The following is a 12233-nucleotide window of genomic DNA, read 5'->3' on the forward strand; positions in this document are numbered from 1 at the left end:
AAGTAATAATGGTATGGAATGTGTTGAGTGTATTTTTTTAAGTTATGTTTGAACTTCAGTGATTTCTAAACAAGTTACAGGTCCATATCTCTTTAATCCCTCAATAATTGACACTGAACACTCTTTATGTTTGTCTGTAATAGTTTAGCATAAAACAATGTCCAGATAAATGTAATGAATACATTTTTACAATTTTAAGTCATCCTCAGTGGAAGGTAGTGGCCTTGTTTAACTTTGAATATATTCATAACTACTGAACCAAGCACTAGCTGTCATTGGTAGCTTGAGTCTAAAGCTATCAGTGTTGTCCTTCAAACATCCACATTGGCCAAAGCCTGGTGTGATAAACTTAAAGCTCTTCCTAACCTTCTGCCAAGCTGTTATCATCCAGAAAAGCTACCGCAGTCAGAACCTTTGATCTGCCTGGCTCTCTGGCTATCAGCAAGCAGAACACTGACTACAGACTACTGTGTGCGTGTGTGTGTGGGGGACTGTGCGCCCTCAGGCCTGGCCAATCTCCACTCCGCTGCAGGCCAGTGACAGGTGCTAATGCTGGGGCGAGAGGTTGCACGGGCCTCTGTGCTCCCCATAGTGATAACACTGACCAACCTCCAAAAGCACACAATAACACACACACTCTCACACACACTGGCTTGGCTTACTGATAACTGCACTTCAGAGGCATTCTGTTTGTGTGTGTTGGATTGATTTTCCTAAGGATTCCTCTTCAGTGCCAGCAGGCCTTCCTTCAAAACCTTCCATAAGAGCCTGCTAGATCTGCGTGTGTGTGTGTGTGTGTGTGCGCGCGTGTGTGTGTGTGCATGCGTGCGTGTGTGTGACTGTGCATTTGTGTGTGGTTGTGGCTGTGCATGTGTGTGCGTGTGGCTGTGTGTGTGCGTCAAACAGCAACCCTGTGCTTTGCCTTGGTATTCATATATCATTAGGTGTTGGATGGCCTTTTATTTAATGATGGGAAACTGGGAAATGTAAAGCTGGAAAATGCAGCGTCGCTGTCCAGCAGTGGCAGACACAGACACACACTGACACAGCAGATGTTAACAGATTCTGGGCTTTCCAGGAAAAAAGAGGATCTGCTCATCCTTGTCTCTACTTTCTCTTTTGATCTCAGCTTCCCTGATATTTCTCCCTGCTTGATTCACTGTTCCTTTGAGTGTGTATTGACTCCAGATAAAAGAAAAAACTGTCTGGAGGAAACACAAAAACACTTTACATCTATCCGGATTTGCTTTGCTAACCTAATAATCTGACAAAATTCTTTGATTTGGTTTAAGTACTAGTGCGTAGCTTTATCAGAGGTGTCAGAGTACGGATAAATTTCATGCTTTTTTCTGAGGCCATTAAGGTTGAATCTTTTCTGTTTACAGTTTATCCAAATGTTTTCTCAACTGTTTTGCAATTTTTTTAGACAAAATTTTCTATCCAGTGCTGGATTTAACAAAATATCACAACTTCTTTCAAATAATGCAACTTCTCTGAGTTTAACTTTAAGTACAACACTTCAAGATGTTTATCTATGAATTCTAATATGGTTAATATATCTTGTACAGCTAAGTTAGATAGATAATACCTAACAGCCTAAAGCGTGGTACAACACAATCTTTTACACCACTAAAAATGGTCCTTATTTAAAAGATGAACCATTTAAATGCTCTTTGGTGACACAAGGACTGGTGATTCCGTTCAGACTGGAATCGCATGAACATCACACCCTCACTGTTACATCACTGCCTGAGTTTCAGAGGTGGTAGAATATCCAAAGATTGTACTCAAGGCAGAGTAGCACTACTTCAGCATATCTTTACTCAAGTAGAATTAAACAGTAGCCATTAAAAAAAAAATTCAAATAAAAGTGAAAAAAGTTTGTTTATATGATTTAATATGTTTAAAATAATGTTATCAGACAGACAGAAATTTAAAATTACATGTAATTTCTGCTGTTTTAAAGATTAAAGTGAAAGAATACAAATAAATAACATAATTGCAAAATAACAAATTTAGACAAAAGGAAACATTTTCCAAATGAATTATTTTAAATGTAAAACTTATGAAACTAATATTTACAGCAGGTAGTTTATACACACACTGTAACACTTTCAGTCTTTACTGGATAGATAAAATAACTGGACAGATAGAAAATATTACAAGAACAACCAAGTTCAGGTAAAATCAAGCAGTCCTGAGTAAAGATAAAAACTACAGTATAGCCCCGCAACTCCTAAAAGGTATTTTTCCCCTAATATCCTACTAAAGTATATTCAACTTAACAATTTAAATTGGTTACCACCCACCTCTGCTAGTTTCATACCACTGCTTCTATGAAGCTAACTATGGATCAGATGATTTTAGTTTGGGGCGATGTCAGCTGAATTATTTATGAGTAATTCACCATCATAAATAATTGATGGGGAAGACTATACTTTAGCAAGTATAGTCTTTAGCGGCCTGACCAATTTCTAATTTGAAATACAGAGTTTGCATTAAACAAATAAGGTTAATTGTTTAATAAAGTTCTTGAGGAAAAAACACTTCCGGGGTTAGTTTTGTCAGTAAATATGCTATAATTTAATAGATATCATTTAATTAGATGTTCATATCTAATAGGCTTTCCAGTCATCCAATAAGCTGACTGTTGCTTGTCATTTGTGTGGAGCTTTTAGTTGAAGGCATGGTTGAGTCCTGCTGTGATGGATGTTATGAAAACAAATTAGCATTAGCATTCTTGCTAATATGTTTCTGAGTTTTCTGAGTATTGAAGTGAATTAAGAACACAGCAGGTTTGGAATGCTTCATGCCCTCAGTACAGGGCACGGCTGTGGGGTGAACTGAGAGGCCGACAGGGTCTCTGTACCAGACTCAGTGTGTCCCTGGTTCTCTGAACTACATTAGATGATTGTGCTGTTTTTATTATTCTGTTTTGGAAAACATCAACTAAAGTTTTGTTGTTGTTTTTTATCTAATGCACATAGTTCTTGCTTCAGAATGAGTTTTTAAATCATGTTTTATTGCATGAAATGCTTTGAGCACAGTTAATGCTGGGTGATGTTCATTTCTCAGATTTATATTCAACCTCTGGGAAAAAATAGACTGCCACATTGGCTTTGGCGGAACTTTGCACCAGCAAACAATGAATCTGTTTTAGCAACTTAACACATAATTTTTTTTAGAAATATAAAATTATGTTTCACAAAAAGGTAATATTTATATACACAATGGAACTGCTGCTGATTGGAAGAACACCTTAATATAATAGCTGGAGTTTACTTGGTCCTGTGTCGTAAAAAAAAAAAAAAGCCCCAACACCTTTATCACTTGAAACTGCCAGGAGGCAGTTACCCAGTAAAATGGACACAGGAACAGAATAAACCAGTTGTTTTAGTGTCTGCATGCCTGGCTTGTCACACACAAACACACAGAGAAGAAGTAGGTTGCAGACTCTCTGGCTCCAACATTCGAGATCCTTTCTGATAGCTGAAAACATGGAAGACACAGAGGAGAAAAGATTAAGATGCAGCAGAGGCTTGTGTAGATTTGCTTTTGACAGGCATGAAGATTAGGTTGCACTTAGAGAGGTCTGGTGTGTGAGCGACTCCAAAGCAGCTGATCCGCTCCGCTGTGGCAAACTAGTGTGCTGTAAATTCATTTCCAATCAGATAGGCAGGGGTCGGCAAGTTTGGTTGATTCAACATGTAAGAGTGTTTTATTTTCAAAACTGGAATAACTTTTGGCATATTCCTGGCATTGTTTTAGAACACAGTTTCTAATTTCCTGTCATCCGGCATTGATCTCTTCCTCAGTAATGTACCTCTGGCTCATTGTGTTGCTGTCACAGCTGACTCAGCAGAGGAAATCTCAGCCAGCAATCACAGAGGTTGTGGGTGTCATTTCATTTCTGCTCCTGATAACACAGAGAAAAATGCTGTTGATGTTGCTGTGTTTCACTTATCCCATTATAATTTACAGAACTTCAGTGTGTTCTGCTTTTATCAGTTATGGTTTGGGCTCCACATAACCACGCATTGAATGTTAAGATCACAGTGTGACTTTGTTTTGCTGAATAAAGTAGCTTTGTTGTTTCCTGTCTAAGTTTTGCAGAAAGATTTGTCGCTATATGTAAAAAAAATTCTCAAACTACAAAAGAAATATAATAATATGATTATCACTGTAGAGTGTATATTATAGACATTATTAGATTAAATTAGAATATTTATTGTCATTGTTATTTTGTCAGATTAAAAATGTTTTTCAAATAAAACCTATAAGGACATATTAAATATACTTTTTATTAAGCCCATATTTTTGCTAAAGATGTTTTTTGCTCTGACATTCTTTATATATATATGTGTGTGTGTGTGTGTGTGTGTGTGTGTGTGTGTGTGTGTGTGTGTGTGTGTGTGTGTGTGTGTGTGTGTGTGTTTTACTTTGCAAGTTGAGTTACTTAAACAATAATATTCTAATTTATAAAATGAGGGGTATATGGTGTTTATTCACTCTCACTTTTGTGTCTAGTTTATTTTAACACTTTTAAACAAATACCTAATATTAATGTTAGTACACAGATGTAGACTAATTAATTTCACCCCCAGTAAAAACAGTTATGAAGCCTTAAAGTAAATGAATCTGTTGTTTCAGCAGCATAATCTCATACTGGAACATTTAGTGTCTGTACATTTACTCAGAGAAAAAAAAGTTAATGTTATGAAACAATGTTTTTTGACGAAATCAATCTCAGCATAGTTATTGGAACCCCTGCTGTTGATGTTTTGTACAACCAACTTTCCTTAACAGGACTGCTCTTTCACCTCTCCCTTCATAAGGTTGGAGCATACTGAGAAAATGATCTTTGATCAGTTGTGTTTAGACGATCTTTCCAGGTGCCTGCAGGTCAGATGTCACCTCTTCGGTTCCGCTAAGCCCCCATTGGCCTTTGGGATATACGGTAGATTTGGGAACTGAGATGGTTATAGCTGAAGGCAGATTTTATGTTTGATTAAGGATTTCTGCGTTGATTTTATTATATGTTCTGGATCATCATCCTGGCAAAAAAAAAAAAATCATTTTCAGTTTTCTGGAAAGGTCACAAAATTGTTTTCAACATTTTCTGCAGTTTATAAGAATCCATGAGGTTAAGGTTCTTTGTCAGGCTCTGGCTCTGTTTGAGTTTGGTTTTGGGTTTTGTCATTTCTTTTGTTCCTTAATTTTTTCTGTTAGTTCTGCTTTTTTGTCCCCATTCCACTGCAGTTCTTTCTTGGTAATTATCATATTTATTTCTGTTTGTAGTTATTCTTAGTTACTGTAGTTTTAATATGATTCTTTAGTGTAGTTATTCTTTAGTGTTAGATTTATTTCCTGTTCCCCTGCGTACTCTCTGCCGCCCCCTGTGCCACTCTCTTTCCCTCTCCCTCCCCTCAGTCTCGTGCTCCCTTCACTCACACTTGCGAGCTGTTAGCTCATCAGCCTAGGTCCTCTGTCTCGGCATCCAACCTCTGCAGCTTCTCATTTCCAGCCACTCCTGTCCGGATTTTCTATCTACTCCTGTCATTTCTTCATTCTGCCCTGTGTTCTGTGTCCCCCTTGCTGGTTTTTTTTCCATGGATTTTTGGTTTTCATGTTTTTGCCGTGGCTCCCTTTGATTTTTGCAAGTTTTTTTTCCATATTCTTTGTTAAATAGTTAAATTCATTGGCCACCTCTGTCGCCTGCATTTGGGTTCTACAACAACCATCAACACATCTTGACATTCTTAAGTTTCCTAGGAAAGAGAAAAAAACAATTCCATATATTCATTACTTCTTTGTCAGTTCCTGGATGACTTAAGTTAATATAAGCCTCATCTTACCAAGCAATATTGTTCCAGTTGGTCCCAGGAGAGTTAAGTAAACTCCATGTTCACGTTAATTATTGTAGGACAGTAATTGTTTCTCCAAAATATGGTTACCATGTAAGTAGTGTCTATTGGTTGTTATGGAGACCAGCTAAGTCAAAAATTACCCTCATTGCTGCAGTTTTTAAACTACCGTATTTTCTGCACTATAAGGCGCACCGGATTATAAGGCACACCTTCAATGAATGGCCTATTTTAAAACTTTTTTCATATATGTGGCGCACCGCATTATAAGGAGCGTAGAATAGATGCTACAGTAGAGGCTGGAGTTACGTTATGCATCCACTAGATGGAGCTGCACTAAATGGAATGTCAACAAAACAGTCCCACTCTGGTCGGCGAGGAGAGCTTTCCACGACTGGGCCAGGGCGTGGCCAGACGATGGTCACCCTTTTCCGTTCACGCACAGCATGTTCGTGGAGAACGTGGCGCTAAATGACCTGCAGACGACCTGATTCTAGGCGGTCGGTAGGTAGATAGGTCAGTCAAACTTTATTAACAAACCAGCGTTCTGACAACTATCCCAGCATGCACCGCGCGCTGCTTCTTCTATGGGCGAAAATGAAGTCGGCGGCTGCTTACCGTAGTTGCTAGACCTGTTGTGGCTCAATATTGGTCCATATATAAGGCGCACCGGATTATAAGATGCACTGTCGACTTTTGAGGAAATTGAAGGTTTTTAGGTGCGCCTTATAGAGCGGAAAATACGGTATTTATTTTCTTGCCATCCTCCTCATTACGTATATAGGCAGGTAAATTTGCATTTTATATACATACCATAAGGGAAATAGTGTCTCATAAATTTCTAATTAGAGATTTATAAAATCTCGGATCAATTTAAAAAGTCTAAAGTTATGAATAATAATTCAGTTTTAAAGTGGTTGTAGGTGGACCAAAAAATCTTCCCCAAGTAACTGTGTTAAACGCAATCAGTGGCGCAAGAAGTGGGTATGCAGGGTATGCAACGCATAGGGGCACAGCACCAGACGGGGTGCCAAAACCCCATGGTGGGGGGGGAGGAGAAGAGCGTCGCTCCTTAACCCTGACGTTCCTTCCCTCGGTGGGGGGATCTATGTTTTCCCATCCACCTGAATAATGTGTAGTTGCGCCACTGAACGCAATCCTTTATTATTATTATTATTATTTTTGCCTTGGGATTTATTTCCTTACTAATAAACAATAAAATGATTCATACCTAGCATGGTTATTCCTGTTCAGCACTGTAACTTTATAATAATCAGTCTAACCTTGAGAAAAAACACATTTATGTATTCGCAGGGCAGTTTGATGGGCGCGGTGTTACCCTGCTGGAGGTATGTGGGAGCTGGCCCGAGAGCTTCGGCGTGCCCAGGCATCATATTGGATCGGCAGACATCAGCGATGAAGGCCTGCGGGAGAGGCTAGCCGACGCCATGTCTGAGTCTCCTTCAAGAGACATAGTGGGCTCTGCTACAGGTTGGTAGAGGATTCATGCTGTGTAATCACACTCATTCTTAAATGAACATACATGCTTTTCATATAAATAGAAGTATTTTGTCTACTTTTCTTTTAAAATTAGGCAAGAGGATACTTATAATCTTGGCATAATATTCCCCTTCAAGTTATTTTAGTTCAGCTGTGTTTTGTTCTGGTATGTTTTATGTACATTATTAAATCACCAAGTTAAAATCTAAAAAGAAATTAGTCTTAGTAATAATATAATTTCTTCTCTAATTTTTGCACTTTCACATATTAGCAAAAACTAATAACGACATTTCCAGACATTTTTTGAGAAGGTATAGGATGCCCATTTCCAAATATTTTCTGCTTTTAGCTTTTTCTTACTTGCATTTTTCATATTACTACTTCATTTATCACGATAAATATTCAAACCAACCTGATATTATGTGAAAAAAACAATAAACTTAATCATAAATTTACAACAATTAAGCACATCTTATTGGTTCAGTTTCACTAGCCACACTGATACCTTATTACTGCCTGACCTGTGGAATCAATAAATGACTTAAATTAAACCTTTTTGGCAACTTGAAAACCAGGATTCTCAAGCAAAAGAGATTTTTTAATCTCAATGGATCTCATTGCTTTTGCTAAGAGTTAAGAAATGTGAAGCCATCACTCAGACATTTAAATGTCACAACATGTTTATTTCAGTAACCTGACCAAATAGAACTGTCATATCTTCCCTCTCAGGATCCCAAAAATATGCAAAAAGTAGAAAAATGCCTCTTTGTTCCATATGAATGTGTGCCTTCAACAGAAAGAAGCTTCTTCCTGTAGGTGAGCAGTGTTATTTTACCTGCTGAGGATTTCCCAGCAGGGCTTTTCTGACCATTTCATACACATTAAGAGTTCCATGTGTCCTCATGTGGTGCTGCTCTTCATCACACATTTCATTATCAATGTTCCCAAAATACCTAATTGTCTTGTGACCTCACCATGGCATTACCCAGCAGGCAGTGCAGTCAGCTCAGGATTGATCAGCTCAAACAGAGTGAAATGTTCAGCTTGTGTTTGTGTGTTAGAGCTCTTGGTATATCTGCACCCGTCTTGCTTTGATATGAAGCTTCCTGTCTTTGTGTGCGTGTGTGTGTGAACCAGGTTTTTATATCCTTGGGAGGACCTGTGTGTACTTGCGTGTGCGTGTGTGTGTGTGGGGGGGGGTGCGTGCGTGTGTGTGTGTGTGTAGGCGGGTGTGTGCGTGTGTGTGTGTGCAGCAGACATGCCGTTGGCCCTGACAGTCCAAATGGTTAACTCGTTTAGGAAGCGGCAGTGAGCCCCCACCATCCCCCTTCTTAAGTGAACAAGAGCTCCTTTGATTTAAGTGTATGTATGTGCACAATATTGGGAGGGGGACACTTCCACAGAGGCAGCTACAGGAATGGGAAGGGTATTTTGTAGGGGAGTGGGGGTCACAACACTGTAATGGATTTAGCATCGACTATCAGCCCCCCTCCACAAGCCATATTCAGCTGCCACTTTCTCCCCCCACACCACATCTTTCTCTCCATGTAAGGACTTAACCTTATTTGGACTGTCTTTCTCTTCCCTCTCTTTCTCTTCTCATCACTCTTTTCTACCCCCTCTCATCCCTCTTTTTCTGTTTCTTCATTAGATTAGACATTGAAGGCTTCTGCTTGCAACCCGTCAGTTGCTTCTTACTCTCCACCATCGCATCTAAACCCCTTCTGTTCTCCTCCACTCCTTTTTAATGTAACACAAAATTCATTGCTGATCACATTACATCAAACCTTAAACACACGCAGGCACACACACACAATGACACTATTTTTCCTGTGCCTTGAGCCATGATGAAGACATCATCCTCAGGGAATGTGATGGACTTGTTGGTTTGTCCATCCATTCATACAGGCACAGAGGCTTCAATCTTTGCTGGTTAATCTAATTGCGTAGCACTTCTGCCCGGGAACATATAGGAAATGTCCCTGTGTCTGCTGTAGGCAGCAGAGAGCCATGTGGGACCAGGGGTTATGGTTTCATTAGACGGGGACATAAATTCAGTTGTCATTATTCATCCTGGTTGCAGAATGACGGATGGATCGACTCTGTGACAATACTTGGTAACTTGTTAACTGAAGAAATAATCTGCATAACTCTTGGATTGGCTCTATTTTATCCCTAAAGGCCATAATCACATTGCGTATATTGACATTGCAAAGTGAGCAATGTGGGACTCTGCTGCTGTTGGTCACTGCAAACCCATAATTTCAGCTGTAGTTTGTTTCTTTTACAGAAAAGATAATTTTTTAAACTTGTGCATGTCTTAGTCATAAGGTATTATTGCAATGCTTTGGTGTGGAGTGATTCAGATACTTTATCAGACACTCATGTTCCGTTGTGTCTCTAATCTCTTCCGGATTGGTTTGCCTTCTGATTTGCCTGTAGTTCACATATTCTGGGTCTGGTTGCATGCACCAAACTGTGACATGTATTCCATGATGGTTTGTAGATGAACTGCAAACTGCATAATGTAGAAATGTGACTGACATGTTGGATTGAAGTTTCCTGACCCACATGCAGGAACACACATGAAACCGGTAAGTCTTTGGTACAATGAAGATTATATTCACTTGAATTTTGTCAGTGATTTATAAATATAAAGTGATGCACTCTGCAGGGAGTGTGGGGGTCCTGGCTGGCTCAAGTTCGGTTATGAGAAGGGAGAAGTTAGTAGACACCAGGGTTGGGGGATTTGAGAGATGAATGCAGGGTGAAGCTTACAGTCTCTTTGGCAGAAATGGGCTCTGAGGGAGGGGCGTGGATCCAGGTGAGTGTATCTGAGGTTCCGAGGTGGTAGCGGGGGAGAGCAGGCAGGCCATGAAGTCTGGAGCTTGCTGATTGCTGGAATCAGCTGCAGGTGGGTCAGCCTGCGTGAACTCTCCCTTGAAGATCATCTATATGAAGAACATTCACTCGGAAGACAAAACTGAATCCTAACAGTGACATTGTGCTAAATGTTTAGCACATAAACATTGTGTTAAGTGAAATGTGCTTGTTACCCGTTGAATGTATTTTATAGAAATACATTCAGTTCTCACAGATGAACATTTGTCAGGATGGACTTTGAATTTTGCAGAGCCAGTGTAGTGAGTACTTGTTTGGCTATTCTATTTAGGATCATTTCTGTCATATTTATTCATCTTTTAAAACTGATGGGCCTTATGGGGACCAAAGCCTGGTCCTAATACAGTGGACCCCTTGTTTGGGGCATGGTATTGGGTTTTGTGTAAGGTTCGCCATACGTCTATACAAGTAATGGTTAGAATTAGGAATAATGTCTGGGTTAAGTATAAATGCAGTTACTAAAATGAATGCAAGTTGTACGGGCAGAAATGCAACAGGCTATAGAAATGAATAGAAAATGAATTATGGAAGTCAATGCAAAGTTCCTGTGAAGATGGAAAGACAGACTGCGTGTGCTTGTGTTTGCGTGCGTGCGTGCGTGCGTTTGTGCGTGCGTGCGTGTGTGCGTGTGTGTGTGTGTGTGTGCGTGTGTGTGTGTGTGTGTGTGTTCTGTCTGGAGCCAAACATGCTTACCTAAGAAAATCAACAGGCAAATGAATTGGATTATTTAAAGAATTTGAGTTCTAACACATTATCCCTGATAAAAGTCATATGAAATACTAAGTGTACATGGCAGTCAAATTCTTCAAAACCCAAATCCTAACAGACAGGAACAGATGAATGTGTTGGCACCCCTGATGTGAACCAGTAAATTCAGGTCTTATTGCACTCATTTTGTTCATATATTTAACCTTTAAGTACATTTATCCAGTTGGGAAAATTGCTTTTAACTAAATTGTTGGTAGCATTAGTGTTGGTACCTGTGATATGAAGGAGTTTTTACTATGTCCATTTGCCAGTAGGACAGCACCTAACATCCTCCTGGAACATTTCAGAAGGTTGAGGGATACAGATAGATACAAACTCTTTACACAGTCTCTCCAGATCACCCAGAATCCTGAATTATTATATTATTAATAATTAATATGGGTAATAATTAATTATTACCCATAAAAAATTGTTGATTTTATGTCCGGATAACTATTTCTGCATTGATTTGTTCATATTTTATTGGTCATTATCCTGCTGAAAGACCAAATGGTGATCAGTTTTCTGGGAGGGGCCACTTCTTTTTATACATAAAATCTTGGTATACCGGACCTAATCTTGAAATCTGGAGAATAAACAAATTCATTGTCGGCTACAAATCCAGCCTTCGAAGGATGCAGCGCCTCACTTCAGACACGGCTAAAGGGTTTGGTATGTTTGACACAGTGCAGTGTGAAAGCAAACTGCACCAACTGAAGATGGATCAAATGTCACAACAATTTTAGTCCCCAATCAAACCGAGTCTACCTGACTATCGGGTATGAAAACACAATGAGAATTATTTTTTACCTGCCTTAAGTTCCTGTTCACTTTGTATTGCGATCAGATATATTGGTCCTTCTCCAGCCTAGTGGCCAGTTGCTAAATGAAATGGAGCATTGTGTCATGTCGTATTCACATGTCTTTATGTGAACAGTATTTGCAGTCTCTGTGCATATACATGTGCCTTTTAGTGAGGCTTCAGTGGGCCAGGGCAGATGGTATCTTGCTCAGTGTCTCCCTTTAATGGGAGCTGTGACCCCAGCAGTTAGAAACACAGTGGGGTCGCTTACATAGTCCTTGAACCTGATTGCAAACACACACTCAGTCCTGGCTCACCTGTAAACACATAATCTTCAAGTATTTTTCCTGTCATCTGCTTCAACATGGCTGTTCAGGTCATTTATCAGAAGTTTCAGCTTTATCTATCTCTTTCAATGC

The 12233-nt window shown here is 39.4% G+C and overlaps 2 protein-coding genes across 7 annotated transcripts in view; one reads left to right on the forward strand and one right to left on the reverse strand.

Moving 5' to 3' along the window:
• Window positions 1–12233, forward strand: part of bcas3 (BCAS3 microtubule associated cell migration factor) — a 386651-nt gene that overhangs the window by 346639 nt on the left and 27779 nt on the right. For 4 of the 5 annotated variants that reach the window (XM_081614862.1, XM_081614859.1, XM_081614861.1 and 1 more), the window contains one exon: window positions 7179–7355. The exons of the other annotated variant lie outside the window; for it this stretch is intronic. In XM_081614862.1, coding sequence (XP_081470988.1) covers window positions 7179–7355 — 177 coding nt within the window. The remainder of the gene's footprint in view (window positions 1–7178; window positions 7356–12233) is intronic. 5 annotated transcript variants of the gene reach the window in all.
• Window positions 1519–12233, reverse strand: part of LOC145554666 (uncharacterized) — a 47710-nt gene continuing 36995 nt past the window's right edge. Inside the window, exons 4-5 of one of the 2 annotated variants that reach the window (XM_081614869.1) lie at window positions 3824–3916; window positions 1519–3489 (exon numbers count right to left, since the gene is read on the reverse strand). In XM_081614869.1, the coding sequence (XP_081470995.1) occupies window positions 3871–3916 (46 nt within the window). In that variant the 3' untranslated portion in view covers window positions 1519–3489; window positions 3824–3870. Of the gene's footprint in view, window positions 3490–3690; window positions 3917–12233 lie in introns of those variants that run through there. The other variant, XM_081614868.1, reaches the window with a different exon arrangement.

Source organism: Poecilia reticulata, chromosome 13 (assembly GCF_904066995.2).
Source record: "Poecilia reticulata chromosome 13, P_reticulata-male-v2, whole genome shotgun sequence".
Lineage (NCBI taxonomy): Eukaryota > Metazoa > Chordata > Actinopteri > Cyprinodontiformes > Poeciliidae > Poecilia > Poecilia reticulata.